General features: G+C 34.5%; 4 protein-coding genes across 4 annotated transcripts; 1 reads left to right on the top strand and 3 right to left on the bottom strand.

The window, feature by feature from the left end:
• Positions 1–251: 251 nt before the first annotated feature.
• LOC116030872 ((-)-alpha-terpineol synthase-like) lies at positions 252–2,992 on the bottom strand. Its single transcript, XM_031273223.1, has 7 exons — positions 2,853–2,992; positions 2,431–2,689; positions 1,953–2,322; positions 1,576–1,794; positions 1,340–1,481; positions 792–1,040; positions 252–703 (listed from the first exon to the last, which is right to left on the bottom strand). Exons 1-7 carry the CDS (start codon positions 2,937–2,939, stop codon positions 404–406), a joined length of 1,626 nt encoding a protein of 541 aa, XP_031129083.1. The 5' UTR covers positions 2,940–2,992; the 3' UTR covers positions 252–403.
• A 2,875-nt stretch (positions 2,993–5,867) lies between these two features.
• Positions 5,868–8,181, bottom strand: LOC116028687. The gene is made up of 2 exons (XM_031270476.1): positions 7,265–8,181; positions 5,868–6,676 (listed from the first exon to the last, which is right to left on the bottom strand). The coding sequence occupies exons 1-2, from the start codon at positions 7,941–7,943 to the stop codon at positions 6,036–6,038; spliced, it is 1,320 nt and encodes a 439-aa protein (XP_031126336.1). The 5' UTR covers positions 7,944–8,181; the 3' UTR covers positions 5,868–6,035.
• A 4,801-nt stretch (positions 8,182–12,982) lies between these two features.
• LOC116030947 lies at positions 12,983–14,125 on the top strand. Its single transcript, XM_031273333.1, has 3 exons — positions 12,983–13,119; positions 13,210–13,415; positions 13,747–14,125. The coding sequence occupies exons 1-3, from the start codon at positions 13,012–13,014 to the stop codon at positions 13,958–13,960; spliced, it is 528 nt and encodes a 175-aa protein (XP_031129193.1). The 5' UTR covers positions 12,983–13,011; the 3' UTR covers positions 13,961–14,125.
• LOC116030946 (sulfite exporter TauE/SafE family protein 5-like) lies at positions 14,078–16,726 on the bottom strand. The gene is made up of 4 exons (XM_031273332.1): positions 15,833–16,726; positions 14,853–14,981; positions 14,581–14,730; positions 14,078–14,484 (listed from the first exon to the last, which is right to left on the bottom strand). The coding sequence occupies exons 1-4, from the start codon at positions 16,703–16,705 to the stop codon at positions 14,176–14,178; spliced, it is 1,461 nt and encodes a 486-aa protein (XP_031129192.1). The 5' UTR covers positions 16,706–16,726; the 3' UTR covers positions 14,078–14,175.
• Between the last annotated feature and the right edge of the window lie 2,739 nt (positions 16,727–19,465).

Genomic DNA, 19,465 nt, shown 5'->3' with positions numbered 1-19,465 from the left:
TGCACTTCTTACTGGATTGATTGTTCAGCACTCATAATATATCTTACAAACGTTAACATGGGAAAAGGGATATGATTCCTAGATTATTTATATTACACTTCCATGTGGAGTGTGAAGTATAATTCACCACTCACAAGACCAAAAGGAATCTGCAGAATACTTATATATAGATAGATAGATAGATAGGTGAGGATGGATGCAAATTGCAGGCAGATTTGAAGTATAATATATCTTACAAACGTCGTATTGGGTATGATTCCTAGCTTATTTATATTATTACACTTTCATGTGGAGTGTGAAGTATAATTCACCACTGACACGACGAAATGGAACCTGCAGATTACTTATATTTAGATATAGATAGCTGAGGATGGATGGGAATTGCAATGCCCGCAGGCAGATTTCACGGCATGGGGATGGGTTCAAAGAACAGATCCACAATGCGATTCTTCATCTCATCTGGGCGGACACCAAATCCGTCTCCATGCTGGTATATAAATTGAGCAATTCGAGGAAGATTCGTGGCTGTTCTCCTAAACTCTTTGAGAAGGGGACGATCCATCCTCACTAATTCCGTGTTCAGTTTCTTCCACGTTTCTGCAATTGAGCCATTGATATACTCCTCAGCTTTCTCTTCTGAACATCCACTTTCACGCATATAATACTGGATTGATTTCGGAATATCTCCCCTCAGCATCTCATCCTATTCAACAACATAACATCACCAAATTAATCATATATGTTTTCAGGAAAGAAAAGAAATTAATTAAAATAGTAATTCATGTATGTACCGGGGAAGTTCCCAAGTCATTTGCAAGACGAAGAATCATGGAAGAGCTGCGAATGATTCCAGGATATTGTTCCAAGTGTTTCAGATCTTCAATGCTAATGGGATTTGTAATGCAAAAATAAGCATGCATTAACAGTAGAGGGCCAGCATTTGTTATGAAGGCAATGTCCAGGTACTCATTCAGGCTTGGAGTATATCTACCCAGATTCCACTTCACTTCCAATAAGTAGAATTTGCAGAGATTTGCCCACTGAAATATATATGTGCAATTATACACATATAAGATTAATCAAAATAGTAATATATATATATTACACATTCTCTCACTTTTACTTCATTTTCTACTTCTCGCTGGCATACTTTCATTGATCCATAAAAAAGTTTGCCACAGTTTTTATTCTTTTATTTTCTGTTTCTTCACTAAAATCCCTAAGTTTTACTCCCATAAAGTACACTTATCATTATTTCTAGAATCAAGAAAGCTTAATTAACTGGTTAATATTACTGATCTCTGGTTTAGTTACTGGCAGTGAATAATATATGGATTACCTGTTTTCTTATGTTTGTAATAATGCTTAAACCTTGGTCTTTCAGAACATCATAACCCAGTTCATTCATGGAGTTGAAAATGGCTAGAAAACAAATCTTCATATACTCTGGAAGTACTGTCTCAGCTGCATTTACATCCCATCTATATATGAAGTATGCAGCAAAAAGTGCCTTAGTCCCTGTAAAAATAAAAGCATTCCTTGAACCAAAATAAAAATATAAGCTAAGAGACAAACCTCTGAACAACATCAGTGAAGATCTCCAGTTCATCCAAGGCTCCGTAAACATCATAAAGGTCATCAAGAATTGTTATCAGTACAGCGAGCTTAGTTGAGATCTTTCTGCAGTATTCGAACTGAGGATCAGGAGTGAATCCCACAGCCCATAAGAAACCCTCCACCAATCGGTCCCTAGCAAAGCTCATCTTTTCCGCTAGACGGATATCTTTATTCCACCTATAATATTATGAAAAGTTAAAAAACAAAAAAGAAAATTCTTTGATTTCTTCCATCTTGGCAATGGCAAGGCTGGTAGCTAGCTAGCTAGATTGATCTAATTAATTAATTTGTCTAGGTTGTATTAAGACAAAGTGTATATATGCACATGCACTCACTTGGACATTTGCTTTAATTCCTCCAAATATTTGGCTTGAACCATATTGTAGTCCAGTTTAGCAAACTCCAATAAAACTGGCTTCATGTTGTGTCTCTTTTCATAAACGGATATGAACCATCTTGCTTCAAACCTCTGCATCCTCCAGTATAGAGGCATTTCTAGAGCATGCTCCACCAAATCTTGATCTAATACGTTCATGTTTTGGATTTCTCTAAGATGTTTAGTGCACAAATGTTGGGCTGCTTCCATAATGCTCTCACCCTCCATGCATAGGTATGTTGCTTCGTACAGACTAAGGATTCCCTTCGTATCCTCGCTCAAGCTTCTCTTAAATTTTCCTTCTTCGTCCATGAAACCACAGAAAACCTCTGTAACAAAAACAAATACCCATGTTAATACGTACGAGGTTTAATTATATATATGTTTTACTGTTTTTATTTCTGTGGAGTGGGTGCGTGGGTGTTCAAAGTAGGTACCTTGAGGGACTTTGTAGCCGTGCTGTCTTAGCAGCCGGAAATGCAAAGCAGTAGCATATAAATCTTGATCACCATTACAGCCGAAAGAGGTGTATATATGCTCCAAAACATGCTGTATTTCATCCTCAAAATGATAGGATACGCCCAGTCTTTGCAGGAGATCCACAAGCTCAAGCTTTTCCAATGGATCCATATTTTCGTCCACCATTTTCCTCACACCTTCTTTTAGCTCAGCTGCCCGTTTAGAGAACTCTTTTTCCTGTAATAGTAGAATACATTCATGCATCAGATAAAACATAAAGAAAATTAAAAACGCCATCTAATCTGTATCAGTACGACGAGAAGAATAGGCCGGAACCCTATGAAAAAGAAAGCATAATAACATTAATATAAAATCTTGATTTCATGTATGCCTAGCTTACAGTGTAGATAGCGGTTCGAGATTGCACATAATCATCATCCCAGATGCTTGGTTTATAATTCCCTGATCTCCTATTACCATTATACATTTCTTACTTATTTTGGAAAGTGGACTGGACAGACTAAGTAATACGAAAATGATTTGACTTAGCACTAATAGGCAGATGGGTGATGAGTACAAGAGTATAGGAGAGTGGGCTTATATAGAGAGACTAGAGTAAACGCAATTTCGCAGCCAACTTGCTTAACCCATTTAAAAATCGTGTTATATATAATTCCGGCCCTCAGCTCCTCTATAAAATAAAAAACGTCACATCTTTTATTTTGTTTAGATAATTGATAAATTTTCCTGTCTGATCTTTAATTGATTTGTTTGTTTTTTGAGCCAGTAGAACTCTGAGCCACACGTAATTTCCTAATTTAGTATACTGTAGTACTATGATATTAAGACGACCGACATTTCAATTCTGTTTTCTTCAGAGAGACAAGAACCCCAACTTCTCGTATAGGAGAGCAACTTAATACTAATAGACCACATGATTCTTGGGAACAAGAGAAATTTGAGGTTTATATATATATATATATATATATATATATATATATATATATATATATATATATATATATATATGTGCGCGTGCGGGTGGATAGCTCCTGTGTGGTTGTGCGGTTGAATGAGAACAATTGATTTTGCTTAAATAAACGTCCAGAATCAACACTGATTAGAAAATACGCGATGATAATTTGGTCGTTTTGCATCTAAATCAAATTTAAGATACGGACAGCCTAAAGCTTTAGGTGCGTGATTTTTCTTCTTTAGGTGCGTGGTTTTCCTTCTTAGTGTGCGTGATTTGTGTTTTTAAGGTGCGTCAATTGTGAAACTTAAGGTACATACTGCATAGCTTTCCTTCTTAAGGTGTTTTATTTATGTGCTTAAGGTGCGTGTTTTGTGTATTTAAGGTGTGTCATTTTAATGCTTAAAATTAGGTGCATCATTTCTACACTAAAACTGCGTCCTTTGTGTGTTAACCGCATGGAAACTTGTCTTTGCATAGGAACCTTTCATATATATATATATATGTATATATAACGGATCAGGTGCGAAGAAAGCGTTAGGTGAAAAATATGGTCTAATCTCACCCATTGATTCAGTCCAGAACAAGGTTGTGGTATTATGATAATTTTGTGTAAATAAGTTAACTTTTTTTTTTTGTCTTTCATATTATTTCTTATTTTATCACGCTTTGAACATTTTTAAATTTAAGCCACACATAACGATATTCCTGGCTCACCACATATAAAAGCTGCGCTGGGAATTAAGCGTTACCACACTTTTATTATAACAAAATCCTAGCATCATCCTATATATATGTACGACAACAAATCAACGACCTCACCTTTGTTGCTATTGTACTACTATACGTTTTCGATTGGAATAGCGCCAATTTTATATGGTTGGCTGGTTAAATTTCGCATTATCTTTTTAAAATATATTTAAAATGTGTATTATTTTTTTGTGACAAAATAATTTCATAATGATTATTTGAATGTGTAAATTATGTAATATTATGTGCAACGTGTTCAAGTGACAGAGTATTTGTAAGAGTCAAATTCGTGATAATTCTGCCTACCCAGTCACCCCTTTTGAAGCTAAAAGTTGTACTCCGTATTATTTAATCAAATATTAAATACAGTGTTGTTTATTTAGTATTAATATTATTGTTGTTGTTGTTTTGCGGGAAGATTTCATTAGCAGTGTAGTAGAGAATATAATTTTTTTAATTATTTTTTAGTTACTGAATGGATGGTAAAAAGACAGAAGGAAACAATTGGTTTTGACTTTTCGTTTCCATCTATCGCTGATTCAAGCATACACATGGCCATAAGGGTAGACGGCAAAACATTGCGTCATTCATAATGGAGACGTAATATTACATTAGAGGTAATACCAGCTGAGATTTTTCGACTATTCACTATTGTGATTTATTTAAAAAGTCATATATTTAAACTTTTGTTTGATTTAAGCCCTTAACTACTAAATGTTACCTTATTAGGTTTTTCCGTTATTTGTCTCTCAAAATGAGGGGTAAAATGTCATTTCTTTAAATTCACTCTTATTAATACATTCCACCTTTAAAATGTAGAATGAAATCCCTAAAATTACAAACATGAATAATCTGCAAGGAGTGAAAATTATGTGCCGCGAATATACTCAAATTAAAGTAATTTACTCAATTATTAATACCTACCTTAATTGCATAATAAACTTCAAGAAGAGGAAGAGAGAAGAATAAAGAAAAATATTTCACCACTTGTTGAGCATTTTAATTTGATATTAAAAACTCATGATATGCACAAGGACAACTTCAAAAACCCAAGAGAACATTATTCTTCAGACAAAAATATAAAATTTAGAAGAAGTAGTTACCAAGCTTAAAAAAATCGTGCAAGCAGCCATAGAGAAAATAAGCCGCTAAAATCAAACAAATTTGTGCTCAAGCAATGAAGTGCTTCTAAATGTGCTAAGCAATGAATCTCCATCAAGTAATAATAATAAATAAATAAAGGCCTAATGCACTTTTTAAATCAATTTTAATGTTTTCCAAATTATTTTTAGAAAATGCATCTCCATCAAGATAATTATTTTTAAAAAAAATGCAAATTAAACATTAATTTTAATATTTTCCAAATTAGTTCATATTACCCCCCAAAAAAAATCTATATTTGTCAATTGATTCTAAAACAGTCCTAAAATTGAATGGAAAGGTTGTTCAAATAAACACTCAGGGAATTGAAGAACATCATATCATTTATATTTCCGACAAAGCAATTACTATAAGATATGCAGTTGGACAAGAGCTACTAAAAGCTCACCAACCATCAATCATCACGAAATCCCTGCAATTCTCTGACAAAATGACCCAATTGTTTTTTTTTTTGACAAGAACAAAATGACCCAATTGTTAAACAAGTAAAAACAATGGAAAAAAGTAAACAAAATTGATCACTCCAGCCAGTTCGTGATAAATTAAACTATAATCTTCGGAAACAAATGAAATCTTTTTGTGACCGGTATACAGTAACATTCAATTTCTTTAATTTACGAGAAAGTTACATAATTCTTTTGTGACCAGTACATAACACTGATGCAATGACATTCCATTTCCTTGATTTTCAATTCCATTTTATGCTTTGCAGATTACCACAAAGCAAGGAAGCAAAGCCCTGGGATCCAACAAAAAGAGCTCTTCAACGTTTGAGTAAAGGCCTACTTTCCCAGCCAATGAATCAAACCCAGATTGGCCTGCCAATTCTTCAACATTCTCCAGTGGTCTGTGCACTCTCCCAGCAATCACTCTGCACACTATCAGTGCCTTCCTCTTAGCTTGGTTTCCACAGCTTAATTCAATGTCTTCAAGTGCTCTACTGCTAGTAGAAGCTGTGAAAACTCCAACCCCTCCGTTGATTTCCTTCTTGATTATAAAACCGCGTCTCAGGATCTGGCAAACGTTGCATTTCTCCGAGGTACAAAGGCTCGAGGAGTCATTTGCGCCGAGGTTGCATTCTACGGTTGTGCCGTGGAACCTTAACAGCTCGTTCCCATCTGCTAGGCAACGCGCGTGTTTCTTGGCTAGTTTGCTGGCTTTGATCTTCACCCGTTCGCGATACTCTTCGAATTCAGCCAGTGTTTTCTGCATATTGTGCACCTTCAGGATCCTCTCGATCCCATTGCAATTGGTAGTGTTGTCGGACTTTGTTGCCCAGCTGGTTCTGCAGATCATTTCTACAATGTTCCTTGATGAGTCCCCTTCAACAAGCTGTGTAACTGCAATCAAATCATAGATGAAATGCACGTTTTAACTTTCAAGAATCATAGATAGATGAAGCTTTGAAGTATGGATTAAGTGACTAAGCATGTTGATTGTTCAGTTAGTATTACAAATTAACCCAAACCAGTTGGTAACCACAAGGTTACAAATTCGACTACCAACAGGAGAATACCTCCACTACCGCCAAAAGCTATAGCTTGTGGCAGAGGCCCCCAACACCAACCAGTCTTAAATGCTAATAGATTTTTGCCCGGCCTTTGCTCAACAATTCCCCTTCCCAGTATCAACCAATCTTAAATGTTATTGCTATGACTCGACTGATACCACTTGTTAGGATAAGTGTTTACCACTATGCCAAAAGCTCTAGTTCGTAGCAAAGGTTGGTGTAACTTTATTTTCTCATACCACCACATGTTTTTGAGACGTTGGGTGTTGGATTTTGACCCTTTAAATTCTTTACTGATCTCCATCCAACAATCTTCAAGCTACCGAGTGCTAGACTTGGCCTTTACCAGCCTCCGCCCAACAGGGCGGGAGTTCTTGAAAACATCAATATATAATTTGTGTTAGAATGATGGTCTTACCAGCATGTTGGGAAAGGTGATGTGATTCAACAGCATCCCATTTTGAGAATTGCTCACCACATTTATGGCAAGTCAAAGCCTGAAAACCATTGTAATCACCTCCACAATTAGGCTTAGGCCGGGGCCTAGGCCGAGGCCGGACAACTATGCCACCAAATCCAGATCCTGTCCTCTTTGAAAGGCTACCAGACGACCCTATTCTCATGGGGCTGCCTAACCCTCCAGGCCTCTTGGAGGGAGCCACCTGGTGCCCTCCAGGGCCAGGAGTCCCAGGCTTAAGCGTACCCACAAACGGTGAACCTGAACCACCACCGCCGCCGCTAGCGCCACCACACCCGCCGCCGCCATCTTGGAAAGGATAGCTCGTAATCTTGAGCTCACAGGTTGAATTATTAAGAACCACCTCATGAACAATTGGATTCAATAGCTCACTACTCCCAATAGATCTTGGGCTTTGCAGTTGTGGATTCTCGGTGTGCCTCTTGCTCCCATGAATCACAACATCCTTAAGATTCGCAATCGACCTCGAACACCCTGACCGAATCGTCGTACTCTTCCTAGTACTCGTCGAAATTTTCCCCAAATTTCTCCCCCCTCCATAATTCGGGTCATGAACCTCTCCCACCTCTGATCTGCAATTCAATGACTTCTTCAAGGAAAACCAAACCGCAGCTGGCATCTTTTTCTCCCTCTTTTTCAAACCTTATTAAAGCCCTTCTGCAGGCCTCAAACTTCACAAATCTTGAAAACATTAGATAGAGTTGAATGAAGAAGAAAAACAAGTTTTAGGCCATATTTTTTTTGCTTGTTTAACTTGGAAAGTATTCATAGTCGTAACCTGCAGTTACATTGCCTTCCTGCGCCAGGCCATAAATGAATGTATATGACAATATGTAGAGAGAGCAGTCCATTTTAATTTATGGAAACTTCTTTCAGTAGATTTATTGCTTCGAACTTCCATGCACTGACCCGGCCAGTTCATTGCGCATTTAATGTTGATGACACATTAAATTCTGAAAAATATATTCACCATTTAGGACATCAGAATGAACTAATTAATGCATATATATTATTTGCATCGATCATGTAAAATTTTAATGATGTATGTTCTTTTTTACGTACAAATAGTTATAGTATAGTGTCTACGTTTTTATATTATAATAAGCATATTTGATGTTTTCGTGTATAAGAAAACAGATATATATTAGTCTGGAGTGATACCCTAATTTTATTTCATTAATCTAAAAATTTTGGGTGATGCTTTTAAAATCCAAATTTAGATATGTTTGAGTTAGATCAGATAAAATTACTTCACGTTAGTTTGGGTATACTCAAAAAAATTATTTAATTTAAAATGTTGTTATTGATTTTATTATTTGAGTATTAATATTTTTATATGGCATCACACTAAAAATAACACAAAATACTAACAAATTAGCTAATCAAGAGAGTTTTGAAAATTAAAATAATTTTATTATGAAATATATTTAATAGCTAATAATAATTTATTCAATATTTATAACAAAAGTTAGGGTTGGTTTGAGTTTTTGGGTCAGATAAAATGTTAACAAGTAAACCTGATATATGATATACCATATATAATACTTTAAAATATCCGAACTGATCTGATTACTATTTGGATTAATTCAAATTTAAAATTCGGTTCAGATTTTGAATAATGTTAGTTTTAATAATCTGAATTATACTCTCCTCTTGTCATCACAAATTAAATATAATAGATATAGGCATTAGTATAGGATAGTAGTAAGTACTTGATCTTAACAATAATTTTTAGAATGTCTAAACTTGATTTCCAAACTCTTTAAATAATGTATAAAAAAATATAGAGGTATTAGTAGGGGTAAGCACTTTATATGAGAGATCTTACTTCTAATTTAATTGGGAGATATTTAATGGCAAAGTAGAAGAAGTCCACAATATGCAAACATGGTACACTGCCACAGGTAGTAATTAGAACAGCCAGCCAATTAATAACTTTTAAAAAAAAATTATAAAAATATCTGTCATACCATGAAAGAATGAGTTTGTGTTGATTTAAGGACAATGATCAACATCAATCATTAATTAACTTTTAGAATAAATCTCCTTGTATCCTCAACCAATGTCTGATTTTTCTTTTCTAATCTTGAATTTAGGTAAAATAATATAATAATTAAATAATTAAGTAATAATACATTTACTTTACTTTTTACATTTTTTTAAAATTTATATATTCTCTTGACATGATTGATTTTTAATGTAAAATTAAGTCTATAAGTAATTGACTTATATTCAATTATAAATCATAATGCGAGGAAGGAAACACAATGGTTTAAACATGGTTGAAAAAATCACTATGCGCTTCTCGAGCGTCCGCAGTGCCTAGCGGTGCCCAGCGTCTAGGGTGCCTAGATGCATGTATATATATATGTGTGTGTATATATATATATAATAAAAAATTTTAAATATTTTTAAGACTAATAATTATAAATTATTTAATATATAATTTAATAGTTACTACTAAAATGTTAAATATTAATCTAAATATTAAATATTAAGTGACCTAGGCGACTGTCTAGCCGGTCGGCCAGCTAGACCACCGATTATGGTAATACGCTAGGCGGCCGGCCGGCCCCTAGCGCCTAGGGGCGGGATTTTTGCAACAGTGGATGTAAATGGTAGAGATAGAGGGTGTATTAATCAGAATAAAACAATCTCCAACTATTATGTAAAAACGAAGTGCCGAAAAATCGAACTTCATTGAAAATAATCCAAATAAAGTAATATTATAGTCTCAGTTTAATGTAATATATTTCCGTTTCTTTGATGTGTTATATCGATTACTGTAAATTTGCATAGTTGATATATCCATAAACATAATCCATTAGATTTACAGGAAATATATATTAATTGAAAAATTAATCTTGCAAATCATTTTACTTGCCATTTCAAGAAAAAAAATCAAGTGTCAACTTTATATATATTTGGCATTTTGGCATCCATATTCTATGTACACATACTGAGATTGCATAGGTTAAAGATTACATGTAGTGTTAATTAGAGGAATGAGTTGAGGGTCCAACATGTAGTGTGTTGTGTATGTATGTAGCCTCAATTAATAGATGCTAACATTTTAGTTACTATGCTAAAATAATGTTCTTAGGATCAAGTTTGTCTTGTGATTCTAATCGATCCGATCGGTTGAAACTAAGAAAGTTAATAGGCCGCTCCCATAAAATAGAACTTATTAGAACTTTTTGATTATCAAATCAACTAATTGATCAACTCGGCTCGTTGCCCCCATAACGACTTGTTTCTTTCATTTATAGAAATATGAATAGATAGATAACAACCACTCTAATTTAAGAAGATGGCCCCCTAAAGTCTTCAATGTCTAACTACCCCTTGCTATACTCCACCTTATCCGCCTTAATTGGCAGTTCCCCAACATTGACTCCATTTACTATACTACTTTTCAATCTTTCAATTATGAGGTATAATGAATTTAGCACAGTGCTACTTTCTAATCTCTAAGGAATACAGTAGAGCAATTACATATATAGCTTACCAATTACTTTAAGTTATTGGGATAAACACATCATTCTTTATTTTTTATTTTTCCAGATGAAATTTAACAATAAGTAGATTTCAAAGTTAATCGAAACTAGTGTGATTGCATTGAATCATTGGACTATATATAGCCAAGCAAGACTTCCATGGATGTTAATGGGTGCCAGCTCTGATTAATAAATAGAGGAACCTGGACCGCTAGCTATCTCTTTCTCTCACATGCACACAGACATATATGTGCACCAAAATATGACATGGTATAAATTCCCTTACCTCTACAAAAAACAATGCATGATATCATTAATGAGATCTCACATTAAGGTACATGTTGTGTAGGCAAGATTAGCGGAAAAAACAAAAAGGGACGATAAGATAATTGAAGAACGACGAACAAAAAGAAGAAATTAAATTCTAAATCTAATAGTGACAATTCACTTGAAATCGGAATCAACTAACTCATCATAAATTAATATGGAAAATGATTTATAGTAATATATGTAACAAAAAATGATTAATAGTATGTAAAAAAAAAAAAAAAAAAAGGAACAAATTGGGATGTGTACCTACAATTTTTTTCAATTTATAAGTTTAAATTGGTTTATTATATATGGACAATTAGTCTCATTTATCACCTTGTGATCATTTGTTAACTAGGATCAAGATGAGTTTTACTCAAAATACATTTTGGAATAATAGACAAACTTTTTTGCCAAAGACCTTGTGTCTAGTGGCACCCGGTTGCACCCCATATGGGAGGGAGGCGATATTGGCTCTTTGAGAAAGTAACTATGAATAGATACTACATTGTAACATAGTTAATAGTATTAAAAAAAAAACAAAAAAGACAAACTTTTCTATAAATTAAAGTGTAAGATTTTTATTTCCAATAAATTTAATCAAGATATTATTAGAGGGTTATGGCCCTGAAATTTATTTGAATATGGTTAACATAATAGTTTAATATTATACGATTGGGCCAAATTGAGGAAAAGTTAAATCTACATCTAGATGAATTGGGCCAATTGGTTTGAGGGCCCATTTCATCTGCTCCCGTTTTTTTTTTTTTTTTTTTTTTTTTGTTTTTTTTTTTATTTTTTATTTTATTTTATTTTTAATTCCCTTGATATAGTTAGTAGTTACAAATTTACAATCCAGAAATTAATTGAACTATCAATTACTGATTATACTCTCTAAAGTCTAAACTTCTGTTTATTTCTAAATAAAATTTTATATATTGTTTATTATCTTCTATCATATATTTTATTGCTGTGCATTTAGCATTTGATTTTTCCAGTGATATTGTAACTAGTAATAATAATTTAAATAGGCTTAGTAAAGACAAAATGTTATTAAGAAGACTATATATGGCACAATAAACAAAGAAACTTTGAGATTATAGTAAAGTTAAAATTATGGGTATATATATATATGATTATATAATGAATATACAGTGCTTCTCTTTGAAGCAAAGTGGCCTGGGAACCTAATACCTCCCATCTGGAAGATGCAGTAACATGCAAGCGAAAGTGACTTTGGAGTTTGGAATATAAGCATGCATGCAAGAAGATGAATTCACTGAGCAACCCCATCCAAATTGGTCTGGTCTAGCTATTGGCTTAATAAAGTATCAAATTTGGCTTCTAATGAGAACGATCTATTCACTTTCTTGGTTTAATTTGAGTCGGTTAGCACCTATAGGCAATTTAGACTGATTTACCTTCTTGTAGTCTTTTTCCGGCTAGAGTCACAAAATCGGATTTACCAGTTCACAGAAAGTGGCTGCGGGTTTTTTCTCGTCACACACAAAAAAAAAAATGGATTGACTAAATTCTGATCTGAGCTGTTCATGCTTTTGAATTCCTGCTGCTGTTGATGATATTGATACCCTGCTTTCCTTGCTCCGTGTGGAAAAGCATCCCAACATAACAAGCTAAGGAGAAGCCAAGTTAAAGCAGAATAAAGAACTCTTTCAGGACAAAGTTCACCTTTTTCTCCATTTGCACAGCTAATCTTCCCATATTTATAATACTAACCTGCATGAAGTCTCACTTTATTCTGATTCTCCAAGCTCAAACCAAGTTTAAAGTATATATATAAGCCAAGAATGTGGCCCATGTTTATAATACTTGTAGTTCAAGAACCACTACATCTCTTCAGATCAATCCAGGCTCTGTGTAATGGCAAAGATGGCTAAACAGACAGGCATTCTTGTTTGTCTTCTGATCATGATTTTGGACATTGCAGCTGGCATCCTCGGCATTCAAGCCGAGGTAGCTCAGAATAAGGTATGTGGTTCAATTTTGTTTTGCCTGGCCTCAAATCATTAATGACACTTTGAAGCAGCAAGCTAACCATTTTAAGGATTTATGGAACAGGTTAACAACTTAAAGGTGTGGATATTTGAATGTAGAGATCCTAGTTACCAAGCTTTTAAGCTGGGGTTAGCTGCAACTATACTCCTGGTTCTGGCACAAGTCATTTCAAAGTTGCTTGGTGGCTGCATTTGCATCAGATCCAGGGAAGAACTTGACCAATCCTCTTCCAACAAACAACTTGCTTTTGCATCTCTTGTCTTGCAATGGTTTGTCTTAATTTCATGCTTATATATCTGCTTTTTTTCCACTATCCTGGAGCATGCACTGAATAAACCCCGCCTTGTGACCCTAGCTAAACCAGTGTGCACTAGATAAACCTCTCCTTAGCTAAACCAGTTTAGACTGCTCATAGTTGACGGACTCAATTACCAAGAAGGTTGTTTATAGCTGACTGGCTCAATTACCAAGAAGGTTAATAGGCTGCTTCCTTCGTAGTTACCAGGCCAACAACCTAACCAAATTGGCTAAGGTTGCCCCGTATGTAACCTGCTTTAAACATTATAGTTGATGACTAATAGCATTTTGGTTGATAATCAGGCTTATCTTCGTGATTGCATTCTCAATACTGGTGATGGGAACACTGGCAAACTCGAGATCAAGAAAATCTTGTGGGATTTCACATCAGCACTATCTGTCAGTGGGAGGGATACTGTGCTTCATACATGGACTCTTCTCAGTTTCCTATTACATTGCAGCAACTGCCGCAGTTCAAGAGGAGAAGAAGCTCAATCAACAAGGAGGCCACGCCTGATATATCATCATTTCACCATTCATCAATTATATATAGTGCTTTCATTTCATTTTCCACAAGTGTCTGCTGCAAATTCTTTATTGGTTTTGTTTGTTTAATTGCCAACAAGTCATATCATGATTGATAATTGTCCCACCTTTATTAATAGAGAAACTATTTGATGCACTTTCAGTACATAGATACTATACACTTAATACAAAATTGAGGCTCTTAGTTCAGCAGGGGGGCTTAAATCCCATGTATTTCCCTGTCCTGTAATCTTCCCAGACATCAATAACTCCAAAACTAGTTATCAGAACAGTACTCAAAGCCATCACTGTTCCAACAGAGAACACAATCAGTGATGCTCTCCCATGTTTTTCTATTGCTCTTTGAACCACAACGAGCCCAATAAGCGATGCGACGAAACAAATGCTGGATAAGATTAGGGCACTGTTCACTTGCTCCATTCCCAGTAGAAGGTATTCCACTGCTGACATAGTGGAGGAGAAAAACACCATGAATGAACACGTTGCCGATGTGATCTGCAGCGAAACAAAGTATTATTAGGTTTTCTGAATTCTGTGAAATCGAAAATGGCTAAAAGAAAAGGCAGTGTGGAGGGAATAGGGAATGTTTACTTCAGGGGCTATTCCAACTTGGATTAGGAGAGGACTTATGAGCATTCCACCACCAATGCCAAACACTCCACCCAAAAGCCCAGCTAGAAAGGCCATCATGGGGAAAACAAGCCTGTTTGACAGTCCTTTTATACCTTCACCTGCCTCTTCCTTGAATAGATTGAAGAAATTTAGAAAATGAAAACCTCATGACCACACAAGATGGAACAACTAATTAATGCTGCTTCTTAATTGGAATATTAAAGAAGATGGATTGGGTTCTATTTAAGCACCTGTTCTTGGGAAGCTGAAGAGGATTCTTTGGCAAACAGGATCCATGCTGTAAAAATCACAGCAAGAGGTATTTGGAGTGATGAGATGAGCCAATACCCAACTCCACAAGTTTCAAGGGGAATAATGCCCTGCATAATGTCCCAAGTACTTCTGGTTACCACAAAGTCCAACACCCTGCCTCTCGAAAATATATTGGTATAAAGAAATAAAGGTGCACATTCGTTTGATCCTAAACAAGTGGTATCAGAGCCGGTTTACAAGTTCGAGTCCTAACAATAGTAACAACTGTGCTATAGCTTTACTACACTTTCTGATATTGTTACCACTTGCCACCTTTTTTCATTTTTTGTCTCCTGATACAGTCTGCCAAAATGAGTTCTACTACATGTATGGCTTAAAATATAAAGCTCTATTTGCAGGGTTGCAGCAAGTCTGCGAGATGTCATTTTCCAGCACATTGTTTAATCTAGGTTATTCATAGTACAGACAAAGGTTTAATCACGTGCCTAGGCTCCACACAATTTTGTTGCCTCTAGTCCAAACAATCATGGGAGAAAAGGCTAGCTACTTGCTTAAAAAAGAATGCTTTTTTGATCAGATCAACAACTCTGCCAACTCATTACAAGAATATTTAACTATTTTAACCAAAAAGGATCTTTTCAAAAAAAACAAAAAAGGATTGATCTAAATCTTCATCAAGTAATCAATCAAGAAAAAAGGGATATTGATTGAGAGTATGAATATACATATATAGCTGATCTTGTGGTCTAGTGACACTGGGTTGCACTCTCATATGGAAGGCGGTGGGTTCGAGCTTCGGTGGAGTCAATATTGACTCTTTGTGCTCTTTCTACAATCATAATCTTATAAACTAGTTAACCCCACTAGTCTAATCAGCTAACGACTATCACCTATCAACTATTTAGTGGATTCACTTATCATGCAGAGGAAAGTCAGATTTTGCAGAAAGAAGACATACCTTCCCATATCGATTCCCACGAAGAATATACAGAACAAAGAAGCAAAACCAGATGACAAACAGCATCCCAAATTTCGTCCATGGAATCCCCACCCTGCAATTTCTTTTATCTTTCAACACAGCCCCTTCATTCCCATCAAAGCTCTTCTCTTCCAGCAACCCTTTCTCCACCTCTCTACCCCCACATCTCCTTAGCCCTTGAGATTCCTGTTTCCAGTAAGAAACCCCAGACTTAAACGTCTTAGTAGTACACCAAGCAAGAAACACGGCAAACAGAGCCGTTATTAGCCACTCTGGGAACACAACATTGCAAATCACCCCAATCGTCACTCCCAGCAACATGCACGGCTCCGACAACAGCGCTATATCGAAGTCAATCAAGATCTTCCCGCCTCGCTTCGGATTAGTAACGCACATGTTGCAGACAACGTTGGCAATTATGCCTCCCGTCACCATAAACGCCGAGAAACTCGAGGATGTCTTGAGATTAAACCCGGCAACTATGGTTAAAATCGGTACGTATAACCCTCCCCCGCCAATTCCGCCCGCGCTCGATATAGTTGCGGCTATGAAACAGAGGATTCCGACCAGCACCATAGGAGCTCCGAGCTTCAGATTCCCGTCCTCGGATTGGCTCACCCGGGTCCTCCATTGATGAACTGAATTCAAGAAGTGCTGGAGCTTGGAGGTTTCTGTTATGGGCTGTGTTTCTTTTGCGTTGGAGAAATTGCATGTGAGCAGAACTAGGAGTATAATCAGCCATTTCGAGATTTTAGGCCTCGCCATTTTCTTGAAAAGAAGAAAACTGATAAATCGTTTGTTTGAGTTTGGCAGAGTTAATAAGGGGAGACAGAAAGGCAATGCTGCTGGCATTTTAATATTTTAATGAACAAAGTACAAAAAGACAATGAAACAACATCATATAAATTAAACAACTAATATAATATATTAATATCTCAATGATATTAACTACCTAGCTTCCTTAGGTAGGCCGATATAGCAATAATGAGATATAAGCTGGGGTTAACTAATTGATTTGGTGAGTGACCACAGCATTTTCAGCTCGATTTCCAGTATAATCTGACAGAGTTACAAGACAAGTTTCAGTGTTTTACTGGTATCTAATAAATAAAAATTATTTATTATCCCGTCAGAATTAGCCGGTAAAGTTGATTAGAGAAAAAAACATCATAAGTGGTGACGAAATGAAATGTAATATGAAATGTGAACATATCAGAGTTCAAATTCTTTTGGATGTCTCCTATATCGAAAGGATATATGAGAAATTTTAATATGTGGTTGGCTTTGGATTTCATATTATCCACTTGCATTCAAAATCGAAATATTTTGTGGGTGATTGAGTGAGTTGTTTTTATAACCATGGAATATGCTAGCAGAATATAATACTCTAATTAATAAAATTTTAAATAGTTTTTTTTTTGTATTACTATATAAATATTTTAATGACTTAATTATTAATCTTTTTGTTAATACTTAAGTGATCCTAGTTTTGCCGGATTAATTTTAAGGTTATAGCATCTCATCTTTATGTTTGACAAGTCTAGCTAAAGAGTTATTTAAAAGTTTTGAAAATATATTACCTATTATTGTGGGAGGAAATGAGAGAATATATAGAATGGGATAAAATAGGGAAAGTAGCATTAATAATGGGAAAAATTGTTAAGACTACTGGAATTTTGACGACCCGTCTCACACCACCCGCTTCCTCTGTCTCAGCCAAAGACGAAGATAGGTTCTTCGTCTTGACGGGGAAAGGGTGGCCTAAACAGGCAACCTCACTTTATTTATTTATTTATTTAAATTTAATTTTTTTAATTTTTAATTTATTTATTTAATTTTTTAATTAATTAATTAATTTAAATTTAATTTTTTAATTTTTAAAATTTATTATTAAAAATTATTTTGAAATGTCAACTCATCGTCCTAAACGGACAACCTCGCTTAATTACACCTTTTTTAGTTCAGTGACCTAATTACGTTCAGTGACCAATTTGAACCTTATTCCTATGTTATTTACTTAGTTTGGGATTTAAATAGTTGTTTTGCTGTTTAAATTCCTACGTGCCAATTATCCGATAATATTAGTTAGGATTAGATTAGATTTAGGAGTTTTAGGTTATCTTAGGTTTTATTATTTTTGTTTATCATGTACTCAAAAAAAAAAAAAAGTGTCAAATAGGCCACTGAACTTATCGCTTTTGTGCAATTGGGCCATTAACTTAAAAAGTGTGCAATTCAATATATGATTTTTGGTTATATCTTGGGTTTAGGGTTGTTATATCTTGGGAAGTGGGAAATGTCCAGCAAAATTCTACTACTATAAATATGGCTACCATTTTAGAGTGGGTAGAGTAATGGCTTCCTGATTATCATTTTAAATGTGTTGTCATAGGTTCTAACCCTAGTGGTGGATTTAGATTTTTTGAATTAAAAATATTTAAGAAATTATATAATAGATACTAACTTATAAAGAATCATGAGTATTTTAAAAAAAAAATTAAAAATTTGAAGAACTTTTGTGATAGAAAATGATGAGTCTTGAGAAAGTACCTACATATATCACCTTATAATCCGATGTGGCTGAGAACCTATAAAAGCTAAAAAAGAAAAAAAATATATTCAAATTAAACCTTTTATTGGTCTTTTTGGGGGTTTTTTTTTGAGTTTTTATAGGTTCTTGGCAACATTGGATTGATTATAAGGGACGATGCCACGCGTGATAAGTCTAGACAATCATGATTTGATCATAGTTGAACTCTTCCAAATTCTAGAAAACTCTCAATTTATACGACAAAAATTCTTTAACTATCTATTTATTTATATAAGACAACAATACTTATAGAATTCTAGTTTGTTGTACACTTCCCAGATAATCAAAATTCCTAACAAACTACAAACAAACTAATCTCGATAAACAAAAACTCGTAAATCTAATCTAATCCTAACTAACATTATCTGTTAGGATAATTAGCAAGTTGGAATTTAAATAGCAAAATAACCTGTTTAAACCCTAAACTAAATAAATATTATAATATAAGAAAACTAATTAATTTAAAATAATAACGACACCAAAATTTATTGTAATCTCAATCACAGATGGTTCCTATGTTCGCAACAGGATTTTACTCTTTTCAAACATTATTGACTCAATAATTCAATATGACTTAGGTTCATGTCAAGTACTTTCTTTCACCTCCCTCATTATATTATATAGGGAAAAAAATGTTTATTAGGTAAAAAGTTAACATCTTCGTAATATATTAGATTGGACAGCACCCATCTTCGCCTACATCTCTTTAAAATAATACTATACTCTAATGAACATTAAATCAAGATGATCCATATAGAGTTGTAGAAGAATATATCACTTGGTAAATGTAAATTTCAGAACCATTAGGTACGTATAGATGCACCAAAAAGTGTTCGAAAATGCACCATTAGGTGTGATATATTTTTTTTTGGTGTGTGGTGCATTTCAACATTGTGTCGTGCATTTATGCATATCTATTGGTGTAATTCACACCGACCGCATGGAAAGCCATATATATATATATATATATATATATATATATATATATATATATATATATATATATATATATATATATATAT

This window comes from Ipomoea triloba, chromosome 9 (assembly GCF_003576645.1).
Source record: "Ipomoea triloba cultivar NCNSP0323 chromosome 9, ASM357664v1".
In the NCBI taxonomy this organism is placed as follows: domain Eukaryota; kingdom Viridiplantae; phylum Streptophyta; class Magnoliopsida; order Solanales; family Convolvulaceae; genus Ipomoea; species Ipomoea triloba.
Note: the sequence above shows the minus strand (reverse complement) of the source record. Positions and strands in the feature narration are given on the sequence as shown.